At 39.6% G+C, this 13,308-nt stretch overlaps 1 protein-coding gene across 2 annotated transcripts; it reads right to left on the reverse strand.

Moving 5' to 3' along the window:
• Window positions 1-404: 404 nt before the first annotated feature.
• Window positions 405-12,711, reverse strand: ppp4r3b (protein phosphatase 4, regulatory subunit 3B). Of its 2 annotated transcripts, none has more exons than XM_084735523.1 (16): window positions 12,243-12,711; window positions 11,586-11,641; window positions 10,947-11,045; window positions 10,114-10,737; window positions 8,838-8,915; window positions 8,382-8,498; window positions 8,090-8,206; window positions 6,612-6,743; window positions 6,288-6,390; window positions 6,144-6,185; window positions 5,731-5,889; window positions 5,225-5,394; window positions 4,534-4,673; window positions 4,235-4,383; window positions 4,002-4,153; window positions 405-2,968 (listed from the first exon to the last, which is right to left on the reverse strand). In XM_084735523.1, exons 1-16 carry the CDS (start codon window positions 12,382-12,384, stop codon window positions 2,864-2,866), a joined length of 2,385 nt encoding a protein of 794 aa, XP_084591649.1. In that variant the 5' UTR covers window positions 12,385-12,711; the 3' UTR covers window positions 405-2,863. The 2 variants fall into 2 exon arrangements, with proteins under 2 accessions (XP_084591649.1, XP_084591650.1); XM_084735524.1 differs by having other exon boundaries at window positions 4,002-4,138; window positions 12,243-12,709.
• Between the last annotated feature and the right edge of the window lie 597 nt (window positions 12,712-13,308).

Here is a 13,308-nt window from a genome sequence, read left to right on the forward strand (position 1 = left end):
TGTGTATACTAAACCTGTAAAGCTACAGCCAATTCACATGTAGCTGTTCTCTTCTGTTTTAATATAGGAAAAATGGCCAAATGGGATTTCTCATTTATCTATGGAACACCTTCCTGAGTACACAAAACTGCATTTTGTTGGTACAACATGTCAAAACATGCTTTTAATTCCTTGCTGTAAAATAATTTGAGTTAATATATCAAATTTATGGATATTAAAATTTGACACATGGTGTTCTGTTAATTCCACTGTAATATCTAATATCAAAAAATGCTAAAGAGTCACATTTAGGAGGTTTGATCAAGTACAATCATCTGGACTAAAAGGAATATTTCAGTATCAATTAGAAATTTTGTAGCTCCAATTGCCAAATCAGTAAATTAAAATAAAGCTAGATTCACAAGTTCAATGTCAGGGTCACATTTAATTTCAAAACTTATCAAATAAATTCATACAAATGTTAAGAATGGATAGTGGTAGTAAATGCACTTGGTACAAATTCATCAAGGGAGAGCAAAAACAGTCATTTGTTGGGTGACGCTAACACAGGAGGAAAGACAAATTGCTGTTCATGTACTGCTGGACTCCTGAAAAGCACACTGGCGAGAATAATTTTACTTGTGCTCCTACCCTGCTGCTTGTGGTTTTAACAGACAAAAGTCTGTGTGATGTAGCATTTTACCAAATTTTGATTCCCTTCATCTGCCTCTCTGTGCTTGTGGTGACACCAGGAGAGAAGATACAACATAAGAAATGTTTCAACCCGACACTGAAATGTCTAATTTCCTCCTCACAAAGTCAACGCTGTGTGTTCCGTCTTAAATACTCCCGACGGTTTGATTCAAAAACTGCACTGCATCGACTCTGGATAAATCATCTTTATGAGAACTAATAAAAAAAAGCTCATCCAATCAGAGTTTGAATTAAACTGTAGAAAAATGTCTTCCCTCAACTTTGTTTTGATCTGCAGAGTAGTTTTCATGGGAGATCGAAAGAAAACTTGAAATTAGATGTCAACTGAAACAAAGCTGAATACTTCTGACCTGGATCTTGGGCTGGGTACCGAATTTCAGTACTTATATGGCACCAACCAAATTACTTCAATATTATTTATTCTTGTCATTCAATACCAAATTTTGGTACCTCCGAGTTCTGGTTCATTTTCAAAGTTGCACAACTGCTTTGAATATATTTCATTTTGTTAAAATGGATTTTATGAAATTGGTACTGAAAAAAGTATAGAATAAGAACCACTATCAAAGTCAAGGTATCGCTAATCAGTACAGGTATTGAAAAACTGAATGATACCCAACCCTTACTGGATCAGACTGGTGCTGAAAATTCTGGACCTTCAAACTGGGATAAAAACCCAACACCTCAAGCCCCTTTTCACTCCATTCAGCGATAAATGTGAGATGTTTCACCAAGCTAGCAGTGTTACAGTGCACAAACGAGATGGGCAGCCTTTTGTTTCTGATGCAAAGTGAACTCTGAACCTGAGATCTGTGAGAGGGTGGACACACCAACAGCTCAGGACTGTCCCCCAGTCGAAACAAAAACTGGGCTACGTGTGCGTCATAACGGGGCCACTAAACTCTTGAATCCACTAAAATACAAAACTCCAGACATCCTTGAAATGTTGGCTGCAAAAATGACTTTACTGCAGTTTTAATACGTTATTTTTAAAACCAGCATTTGCAACTTCTCTGCATTTTACATTGAATCAAATGAACTGGACTGAAAGGGTGAACAGTGACCCCCACCTTTTTGTGCAACAACAACAAAAATACACAGGTAGGTAGGTATCTCTCTCCCCTTTGAAAATCAGATCAGGGGCGCAAATGATTAAAAAGAAAAAAATAACATCTGTACAGTACTTTTTAACAAATTCATGAAATACAGGATTTTCTGGCTAACGCAGTCCTGTGTGTGAGACGCCGTGTGTTTTTGTGTGTGTGCCTTGGCCGACCTGACGCCATGGCTTTTGAAGGTTTTGAGTCCTGCTCCTCTGGATCTAAGCCTCATTACTGCTGAGTTTTCCTTCTGGTATGTTTTATCATTTGTCACCTCCCTTGTCTCCCAACATTCTGTTAAACTCTTCTATGTTGCCTAGATCCCGCTATCCCTGACAAAAGTGAACAGTTCTGTGGCAGGGCGGCACACACTACTTCAGCCAGTCAAGCTTTCTATAACTATGACGGCTAGTCCTGCTAGCCTGACTGGCCTGCTGAACAGTTCGTACACTGGCTGGTTGTGTTCTGGCTTCCTCTATCTCTGGAGCTCATTGGTTCAAGAAGGATGGAAGGGAAGAGTTCAAATGAGGACGTGTGAGGGCTCCTGCGGGGTTGCTGTAGTACCGCAGCTTCCTTGCTACTGTTGCTATAGCAACAGAGCAGAGTCAGGAACCGCCTTGGCACTGTTATTTCCACTGCAGCCTCTCTGGTCGGTATGTAGGATGACAGTGGATGAGGAGGAGAAGGTTGTTCAGAAGGAGGTGTAGAAGAGTGTTGCGAAAGAGATGAGGGGTGACGGAGTCTCTCCTCAGGTGAACAACAGGAAAGTTTGGGATCTCCTCGAGGAGGCAGTTGGCAAAAGGGAAGAGGTGAAATCAAAGGGCTGAAGGAACAGACTGATCTGTCTTTCTTTCCAAAAGAGAAGCTCTCCATCTCCTTCTGCTGAGGGAGACAAGAGGAGCAGAGATCAGGAGGGACAGATTGAGGTGGGAGCTCGTCTTTGCCCGTCTCCTCAGCGAGACTGACAGGCGGCACAGGCAGGCCAAGGACCAATGAGACGACCAGAGGAGGGAGGATGGCAGGGACTCAGTGTCCATCCACCACGACCAAACAGAGGACAATTATTAGCCTTAAGAGCTCAGACGGGGCCGCTTCCTTGGAGCTTGCTCTTCCTCCTCATCTTCTTCCTCTTCATCCTCATCGTCGGGGTAGTCCACCAAGCCAACCAGAGCAGTCTAAGAGACACAACAGAACAACTGACAAAAAGTCCCACTGACCAAGCATATGGAAAGCAAATTCAAAAAATTACCAAGGTTTCACACCACTGTCTTCTGCTTGCACGGTTTGTGATCACTTCTACACTGCTGTCTGCTCAGGAGTGTTAGAAAACTGTGACATTATCCAGCATATACAGTTTCTCACTAGTATCACGTGTAGCTGACAAAGCAGATAAAAATACCAGTGGCCAAAACAAAATATACCAAACACACCTTGTTAAAATCTCTAAAATAAAAATAGCATATTTAAAAATAATCTAAGTGAATTACTTGTGATTATTTTATATTCAATATTATTTCCTTAATTCTTGCATGTTAAACTGGCATTTAATCGTTTGTTTTATTTACGATCATGTCCCCTGTGTCAGGATGAGGAAAGGCTTGAGAAATTAATAGGTGTAGCGCTGGCAGAGAGCATCTGTACAACACTCCACCGCATTTTTGTGAGGAAATGTAATGTTCATAGTTTGCGTAATCCATTTTTAAGTACTAGAAGATCGACTCCTCACTAAAGCGCATGGCCCCAATCATATGGTGCAGTGAGAGGCGTTTTTCAGTTGTTCCAGTAAGAAAAGTGTGATACCGACTGCCTTGTATTATTCTCAAGATGAAACCACTCATAAAGTCAGTCTCACATTTGATCATGTGCTCAGTCATAGCTGACATAAGTATATAAACTTCCCACTGTCCATGGATGCATGCACTCAAGTACTTAAAGAAACAGCACTAGACCTCTGCTGTTATATGGATATTTAACACACGTCATGTAGTCGTTCTATACCGCCAGGATTCTGGATTATTACTGGCCATCAAAAAAAGAAAGAAAAATCTGGACAATAACACATGTAATTTTGTAGATATTAGCTTCCCTCTCAACTTCTACAGTCTGATGGTGGCAATGATACTGGCTAAAACATTTCTGCAAAAACATGCAAGTTTAGTAAATAACTGGACCAAAAACACCACATCGTTACTTGTAGAGATGCTTTACCTTGACGACTGGTGTGGCAGGAAGGGCGACTGTTTTGACAGAGGAGGTTGAACTGTTGTTTGGAGTGACGGTTGGTGAGGCAGGTGGGATTACAGCAGCCTTCCCATTGTTGGCACCATTAGCTCCATTGGCAGCTCCTGCAGTGACAGAGACTGTAAATATCAGACTTACTGCTGTAACCTGGGGGAAAAAAATTCAAGGACGATATATGAAATAATACCAAAGCAACGTACCTTTTTTGGCTTCCATGTATTTGCCGTAGCTGTCAGAGAAGTCATCCTCCATTCGGCTCTTCTCTACAGCCTCTCCATCATCATCATCGTCGTCGTCATTGAACCACAACTCCTCATCTTCGTCCAATGACCGTGCATCTCTGCGATATCTACAGGGGAAAAGTGAAATAAACAATATACAGTTATTTTGTATCAGTGAGCAGTGGTGACTGAATTATTGGGGGAAAAACGCATAATCACATATCAAACATGAAGTTCACTGCACTGATTTGATGCGTGTGTCCAGTCAGTCTACTGACCTGTTGAGTCTCTGACTCTGTCTGTCCTTTTCCTGCTCGTACCGGCCTTTCAGGCCCTTGAAAGTCTGGACATACTCAATGGATTCAAGTGCTTTGTAGAAGTTATCCACAATGTGAGCTATGAGAGACTTGATGTCCTCCTGGAAGGAGAAGACACAGTGGAAAATTACAAACAATCCACTTGCAGTGCCACATGCACACTTTGTATATTAATGAACACTTTTCAATAAAGCTACTACAAGGAACTTGCATATTTTGTTAATATCAGAGGCCCCTGTGAAAAAAGCAATCCTGTTTCCGGTTTAATAACTACAGCATATAATGTCAAATATAAAGATAACTAAAAATTGTATTCTGCCTCTTTTTATTTAAACTCAAAAGAGCTTTATTGGCATGGAAAACAGATGTTTACATTGCCAAAGGAAGTGTGAGAAACAACAGCAAAGGAAAGGTATGCTTCCAAAAAAAGTGAACCTAAGATGCTAATGTGCTACTCACTGTAGCTTTGGCTGTGAAAATGTAAACACAGGCCCATTTCATCTGAGGAGAAGGAGTCTCTGACCCAGTGGCAAGCAATGAGAATAGCTGTACAGACACAGCCAATCCTCTCGTGGCTGGTCTTGAGACGGTTTTGTAACCAGTTAAAAGTTCCTTTTAGTAGCTTTGAAGTATGTTTCATGTGTGTACACACCACTTTAATGAACTCAAAGAGCTCGATGATGGCTGAGTTGAGGAGGTTGTATCGGGTGCCGTTGTCCAGCAGGGCGTTAATGACAGGCTCAAACAGGTTCCCTTTGATGATGTAGCGGTTGTAGTACTCGTCCTTCAGACCAATGATTCTACGCATGAAACGCAGGGCACCTTGGAAAAAACAGACGGAAACCTCAAAAATTCAGCCACTGTCTTTTGCCAGTGTGTCAATTTTTTTCTTAGCCAAGGAATTATTACAGACAAAAAATATACTGGGGACCCCCTCTTTATGTCCACTGTAATAATCTGACATGAGAGTAGATTTTTAGATAAGAATGTAATCTATGAACTACCACTGGTGTACTGTATGCTTAAAAACCTATGCCTTTGCACTTGGTATAAGTTAATTCACAAAGTAGTATAACCAGTGAAAAAATGTTAAAGCAGGAAAGCAGCAGAGAGGTGTGTGCATGTCTGTGACAATCATTTGTGTATGCAGAGACTTACAAAGGGCAAGGAAAGTGTGTTTTGAGTTCATGAGCACCAGCACTCTCCTGAGCAGGTCTTTGTTCATGATGTAGGTCTTGATGTGATAGGTGTGGTGCTCCACACAGAAGGTCAGAAGTTCCAGGATCAGTGCCAGCAGCTGAGCTGTCTGGAAGTTGTCTACACAAAATAAACAGCAAAGCTTACTTATTCATTTTAAAACCAGTTGTGCAATCCAAGTGTATTTCTTTTAAGAAAAAAACAACTTTGCAGCTCTTGAACTGTTCTTCATATGATGTAGAAATTCACATCTTTTTGAAAAGGTTCAGGTGAAATAATTTGAGACTAAAATGAAATTAAAATAACTTAAATAACTTCTTATTATCTGCAGAACCGAAAAATAACTTTCAGTAAGCTCTATACATAACACCCACCTGGACAGACCGGGTTGATCTTAGTTGATCCCTCCTGCAGATCTGAAAGGTCATGACATAGAATAATCAGTCAAGTTTATTATTTATCGTACAATCTGAAACACAGTCCATTCAGTTTATGTGAGGCCCCTCTCCTCAGCTCACCTTTTGAGTTTTTGTCATGTGCGGTGTTGGCCAGCAGAGGTGCAGTCAGGACATGCATGCAGTACTTGTAGAAAAAGCTCAGGAATTCTGTCTTCTCGGTTTTCTAACAGGAAACAAATGACAAGAACTTTTGATATGTTCTGTTGGTATGATAGTTAGATGACGCAAACAGGGGTTTCGGAGGCCTCATGACTTAAAAAAATAGAAAAGCAGATATCCAACAGCAATTCAACTATCCTTGTGTGCTTTATACTTTGACTTGAGTTAGACAATTTTTTATAGGCGGTCATCATTAAAATTCTTGTGTCTGCTGGTTCTGCTTACATTGGTAGAAGCCAGCATGTTCTCTGGGTCAATGAGCGTCCTGAGCAGACCCATCAGCTGCACAGCCCCTCCTAACTCTGGGTCGGAGTCACAAATCATCTGCTTGATCACAACATTTATCAGAAGAACATCCTGCAAACAAAAGAAAACACATACATAGAAGATACTGTAAAATGGTTCAGTTTCAGTGTAATCCACATTAAAGGAGAAATTCAGCACAGGAAGATAAATCAGCCATAGATACTTCATCAGTTTCAATAAGAAAAATTAATAGACAATAGCTTTACTTGAATGCATTAGATGCAAACCACATAATGAATACACCCTAGCTCATAAATACCCTATCATATGACCTGATAACAGAGCGCCCTACGAGTGACATGTAAACAGTCAGGACAAACAGGACAGGTCAGCTTCCTAGTATTTAATGTCCATCACAGTGAAATCATTCATAAATGATTATTTATTTTTATTTGTGTGTGATTTTTATTGTTAACAATAAATTTAAAACGTGTGCCTTGATAAATAGTGTGAGTAAGGTCTTTAAATTCAAAATAAAGTGATTAAACTTTTTTCTGTCTTTATTAAAAATAGGTAATTAAAAATGATCAATTCTCTGTATCAATTGCAATGAAAGCATTGTTTGTTACCAGTTTTAGACCTCATCCATGCACTTTGTATTTTACCCCACTGTATATCTCAGACATTGGAGTAAAGCAAAGGACATGCAATCACACAATTACGAAGCCAGTTTGATATTTAGAGTTTACCTTAATGACTACTTGGAAGGAGCACTGCTCTCAATGGTTCAGAAGCTTTCTGTACACATTTACGAATTCAGTTAAAAAGTTTTTTTCCACGTGTAGATGTTTGAGTGCATTAAAACTACTACAATGAGGTGTGAAATAGTTATTAAGTACTTATGAAATAGTGTCAATTTAATACTGATGCCTCTATATGACCCATATAAACAAACAAGCCCATCCACAAGGAGATTGGCTATTTCTGCAGAGTTATTCTTAATGCCTGCCATCGGGTCGGCTTCTCCATGAAATCAGATAAAACAAACCTGTGTTCACATTTTCCCAGGCAAAGTAGTAGTAGTAGTATGTTAGCCCAGTAAAAAGAAGCAGGAGTAGATTTTCATTTACATATTATTTTTGAAGTTATATTTTGTGGTAGGGTGGAAACACAACCGCTTTTGTCCACAGGAGCCTCTAAAATCAACACAATATGCAAGTTCCTTGTTGTAGCTTTAATGTGTGTGTAAAATTTATGCAGCAGAGCTACAAAAAGTGCATGAGTGAAACACTACAAAGGTACATTTTTACATCAGCAGTACACCACATTTCATACGAGTACCAGCCAACTTGGCAGTACATAATTCAAATATTTTGTTCAACTATTCATATTGTCACAGTATGTCCCTGGTATCTAAAATGTCCATGCACACATGATGGTGATATTTAGATACTTACATCGTCTGTCTGCTGTGGTTCCTGCATGACAAACTCCCTGACCATGGAGGGGCTGAATTCCACCAGGTAAGAGAAGATGTCTGTTGCTGCTGCCCTCACCTGCAGGTCATCCATTCCCTACACAAGAGAAAAATATGAGTTGAAGACAGGGACAAAGACATAATTCTACACGTGTAAAATGTTTCCCTGGTTATCATTTATATGTGAAAAAATTGTGAATGTTAAACCAAAAAATTGTTTTACTGACACTAAGTTAGACATGTACATTCATGCATTCATGTCCATAACATACCATGACTATTTCAAGAGCAGGTAAAATGCCTAGATTTGCCAGAGTTTTGAAGAAAGCGTCCCTGTTCTGTGGCTGCAATGTTTGTGAAAATGCACAGAACTCCTTGACAAAGTTCACCTGAGGAATAAAGGAGAAGAAATGAACATAACTGATCAGCATCTGTTACATTAAAGCAAACAGTTAAAGGTCAATGACAAAAATACTTTCCCAAGGCAATGTTTCATTTGCAAGATTCTACAGTAGTGGGAAAATTCATTTAACTTAACAAAGCTTTTTAAAAGTTGAATAAATGAAAACTGGATGGACAAATAGAGTATGTCCAATTAAGAAGGACAGTAATGCTGAGCAAACCTTATTCTCAAAACAATGAAAGCCAACATAACAATACTGTCCACCTCTAACCACAAAACATTACCACAACATCTGGCCTGGAGCTTTGACAAATGTTTGACTCACAAGTTCTCTCCTTTTACTGTCCTCTGTGGCTTCATCTGTGAGCTGCGCAAAGACCTCAGTTAGGAACTTCTCGTCCTCCTGTGACATAGGACAAACAGGGATAAGAAATCAACACAATTGAAACTAAATAAAAGTCTAAAACACAAAGAGAAACAAATGAGGAATTAAAACCCTAATCCAGGGCAGTTTGTGTCCAAGCTTTGTAGCAAGAATCAACTATTCCAACTAAGATTGTCAAAAGTATCAACACTTCAATACTTTTTCAATACCATGTGTTTTAAACAACACAATATCTGCATTACAGAACTGAAAGTACCAAAACTATTAAAGAAAGGATCCAAGTGCTCATGAAAGACCTCAGGTCAGTTCAGTCTCTACTGTCCTGGCTGAAATTAGGCTTGCACCATAGCAAAGATTAGACAGTTATTATCAGCCATTATTTAAATCAAGTATCTTTTTTATACTGGTATTACATCCAAGTTTAAAATGTTGGTGTTATGACAGCTGTAAATCCTGCAGCACTGAAAGAGACAGCCACCTCACTTCTCATTGGCCCTGAAATACAATCATTGGATGCTGAACACTTGAATAAGAAATGGATGAACTGGGAGGGACTGTTGGCATTATGAAACAAACTGGATGATACAAATTATTTTTAAATTACACAAGCCTCACATAAGCTCTACATTGAAACCCAGCATGCTGAAATTTACTTAAAGTGATACAATGGAAATTAACCAATTTGATGAACTTTTAAGAAATGTTTTTATTATTTTACATTTTTAATGGGTCAATCCTTTACATAATTTGACACCTTTCACTGGTGATCAAAAACTCATAAATAAATAAGAAATTATAAATGCCTCATAAGTCTCCTGAGTGGCCATATGTATTGTTGGATTACAACAAATAGGGGCAGAAAGATCACAATTCCTACCCATTTTGCTCTATTAAATATTCATATTATTGCAAAGAAGTCTTCCTTAGATAAAACCTCAAATTTATTGCCCATGTGATTTAACAGTTCATCTTTCCCATAAGAAACCAATATATTTAATAATGGAAATTAATCTGTTTTTCATTTATCATCAAGTATGAGCTATGTTATTTGTCAAAAGGTCAGTCACTGACACTGTGCACAAAAAACAGTGTGCATGCAAAGATGTTCAACTGGCAATGAAATGTGGTTCAGAGAACTGTGACATGACTCTGACAAAGGCTTTCAGATAAACTATACCTTAAAGAATAATACATGTTACCTGTTTTGAATGCTTACCTGCAACATACTGACAATTTCCACCTTGTTAAAGAAGATGAAGGAGGTGAGTGTGGATAAGAAGTTCTCCTCAAAGACAGACGGCGTGGGCAGGATGATGTCCTGGATGTACTGCACCCGGTAAGTCTGGTGGATCTTCTGCCGTAGCTCAGAGTCTGTGATAGGGATCACCTCCTTAAACTTTGCTGTCTTGGTCAAGAATTCCCGGTGCCGTTTAGGCTGAACCAGCGCTGGGTCATATTCAAGACAGCCCACCACATCCATGATACAGTCGTCAGAGAACATCACCTCAAACAGGGCCGCTTTATTGAGGAACAAGACTCCCCGGACAATCTCATAGAGGTGATGCAGGCCTTCCCTGTTGTCCAGGTCCTCACATACTCTGAAGAGACCCAGGAGTTTCTTGATGTAGCCCTCGCTCATCAGAGCCAGAGCCAGTTTTTCCCTCCGAATGGGCGAAGACAGGACAGAGGTAACCAGGTCAGCGATCTCCTCCAGTCTGCTTAACTCACAAGGAGGGAGCTCCACCAGGTGGCTTGTCTCTGGAATCTCCTCAAAGCGCTCCTCCTCTGACTCATCAATGGGGTCCTGGGTGATGTCCAGGGCAGGGTCCTTGCCTTGAACCTGGGCAATAAATAGTTGGTACATATAAAGCAAAAAAAGAAAGCAGTGGTATTACTCTTCTGTTTCTTGCCCCTTATAGAAGAGAAAATTAAACGTCAGCACCAGCAAACAGGTACCACTCCAACTGGTTTTTAGCCCCAACACCACTGTCCAGTAAAGTTAAATATTAAAAGCAATTCACAAAATGGGTAAAACAGGATTGACATTACCTGGCAAATCTTCTCCCAGATCTCATCGCAACCAGCTTTTTCCTGGAAACTCAGGGCAAGGTCATAATTATCTGCTTCCGACCAGACAATCAGCGTGTCCTGCGAGGAGTGGAAAGAAACATCAAACTGTGCACACAGAAATGCTTATAATATTCATTAGACACACTCAAACATAACTGTATGCGATCACACACAAATGTCACATACTCAAAATTCACATACTGGCACTTTCAAATTTGTAAATGCACACACCAGGAAACAAGCCCTTTACAATGATGAATGAAATCCCTGTCTACAATATGCAGAGAAAAAATCTGGCCCAGATCTTTTATTTCTAACCATGGAGTACATTTCTGTTATAAGTATGTGAAATGATACCAACAGTTAAAATTGTGAAAAAAAAAAGTTTGCTAGTGTTGTTGTTATCAACGATGTGACCTGCCTATTACATACTCGTGCCCATGGTTACAATCATACCAGATAGTGACTTCCCATTGTCTGCACTGCATCATTGTAGCAGCAACAAGTCTAAACATTGGAGTGACTCAAATGTAAGACCCCAATTTTAAACAATTTAAATATAAGATAGGTGAGAAATTGTAGATGATCCAGAATTAGATGATGTAATGTTAGTCTTACCTGTTGTTTCTGATATGCAGTATTTGGACTTATCTTCGACTCCAAGAGTAGCGATCCTGAAACACAAAGACTTGCGTAACTTTTCACGTTCAAGCTCGTGTAACTCATCACAACAAAGACTGACGAATCATAGCATAACCAGTTCTTGAAGGTTACAAGCTAATAATGTGGCAGCACACACCATTTAAGCAAACAATGTGAAGCGCTAAATAAAATAGTACTGTAAAATATAAAAGTTAAAATGAACAATAAAAAGGCTCATTATTACTGGCCTTTTCACAACACCATTTACCTTTTTTATGACTGGTGCATAATCACTAAATGTTTATTATCTTGAGCAATAACAAGTTTGTAGGTTTAAGACTAGACTTTGAAGGCCCCCATGCTACTGAGATCACGTCGCCTGCTAAACCAACGAGCTTGCTAGCTTCCCAGCTATTCAATTTTATCTAAAGACAGCAGTAATACTAGTGGTTCAACCAGTCTGAAACCATTGGCTCCAAAAGCAGCAGTACATTCATAAAAACAAGTACGGTAAGATAAGTTAACCAAGTACACATAGTGGCCAAAGGAAGCATTCTGCCCGAACAACCAGGAGTTAGCATGCTAACGCTAGCCAACGTAACGTCAATGCGGCTAGGCTAACTGGGAACTTACCGTCTGATTCGGCCCGAACTAATAATGATATTCCCTTCAGCCGTTCAACAAAGGTAGACGAGACGTGTCCGGTACCCCGATCGTCCCACTGTCGATCTTCATTCAGCGTATATACTTTCACTCGCCGCCGAGTGTCCGACATGGTTAACCGAGTCGGAGCTAGCAGGCTAGCTGGCTGCTAACAAGCTATCACCTCACCCCGTCTGATGTTTTCCTACCCTCGACCTGTTAACTTTGTTTCCACCCGCATGTTATAAAACATGCACGTCTAAGTAAAGTTCACAACAGCGGTAAAAAATATGTCAGTAGCTATTTCATGAACATATTACGTTCACGATGTGAAACAACTCAACAGAAGGCCCAATATCAAACAGTAAAATTCACAGAGAACACAACAACTCTAACGGCCTTCTTGCTAACGTCCACAGACCGCCATCTTGTAATCCGATCTTGTGTTCTTTTTCTTCTTCGACGTCAATCAAGCGCTATCTGCCGCGGGGTCTCCTCCTCCGAGCGACATCATCCAATGGTAAAACCGCAGCACCACAAGTTCAGAGCGCCACCTACAGACAAGAAAAGTAATAACAGCAGCAGCAGTTACCTGCAGATGACAGACAGATGTGGACCTGCTTTCAGTTTTGTTTGTTTTTAGGGATCCAAACAGTGTCGCTCACTGCGGACCCTTTTTGTCTTATGATTGTTCTTTCTTTCTTTCTTTCTTTCTTTCTTTCTTTCTTTCTTTCTTTCTTTCTTTCTTCTTCTTCTTCTTCTTCTTCTTCTTCTACTACTACTACTATTTATTATTATTTTTAGTAGTAGTAATAGTAGTAGTAGTAGTAATAGTAGTAGTAGTAGTAATAGTAGTAGTAGTGTCATCATCATCATCATCATCATCATCATCATCATTAATGTTATTTTTCTCCACTAAAAGTGTTTTGTTGTGCAGCAAAAACTGTAAAACAAAAATTTACCAAAATTGTCAGGTGGGTTTGCAAATTCCACTCACTACTACTACTACATATTGACCTCAAGGTTTACATTTTCATAATTATCTTGAAAACAAATA

This window comes from Lutjanus erythropterus, chromosome 14, assembly GCF_056507025.1.
Source record: "Lutjanus erythropterus isolate fLutEry1 chromosome 14, fLutEry1.hap2, whole genome shotgun sequence".
Lineage (NCBI taxonomy): Eukaryota > Metazoa > Chordata > Actinopteri > Lutjaniformes > Lutjanidae > Lutjanus > Lutjanus erythropterus.

What these genes read in the sequence shown, in the direction of transcription:
- ppp4r3b (XM_084735523.1), bottom strand. Translation starts at nt 12,384, where the DNA reads ATGTCGGACACTCGGCGGCGAGTGAAAGTATATACGCTGAATGAAGAT. An exon ending in CTGCTCTTGAAATAGTCATG is followed by an intron (nt 8,207 to 8,381) that starts GTATGTTATGGA and finishes TCTCTTGTGTAG; the next exon opens with GGAATGGATGACCTGCAGGT. An exon ending in CTGCCACACCAGTCGTCAAG is followed by an intron (nt 2,969 to 4,001) that starts GTAAAGCATCTC and finishes TGTGTCTCTTAG; the next exon opens with ACTGCTCTGGTTGGCTTGGT.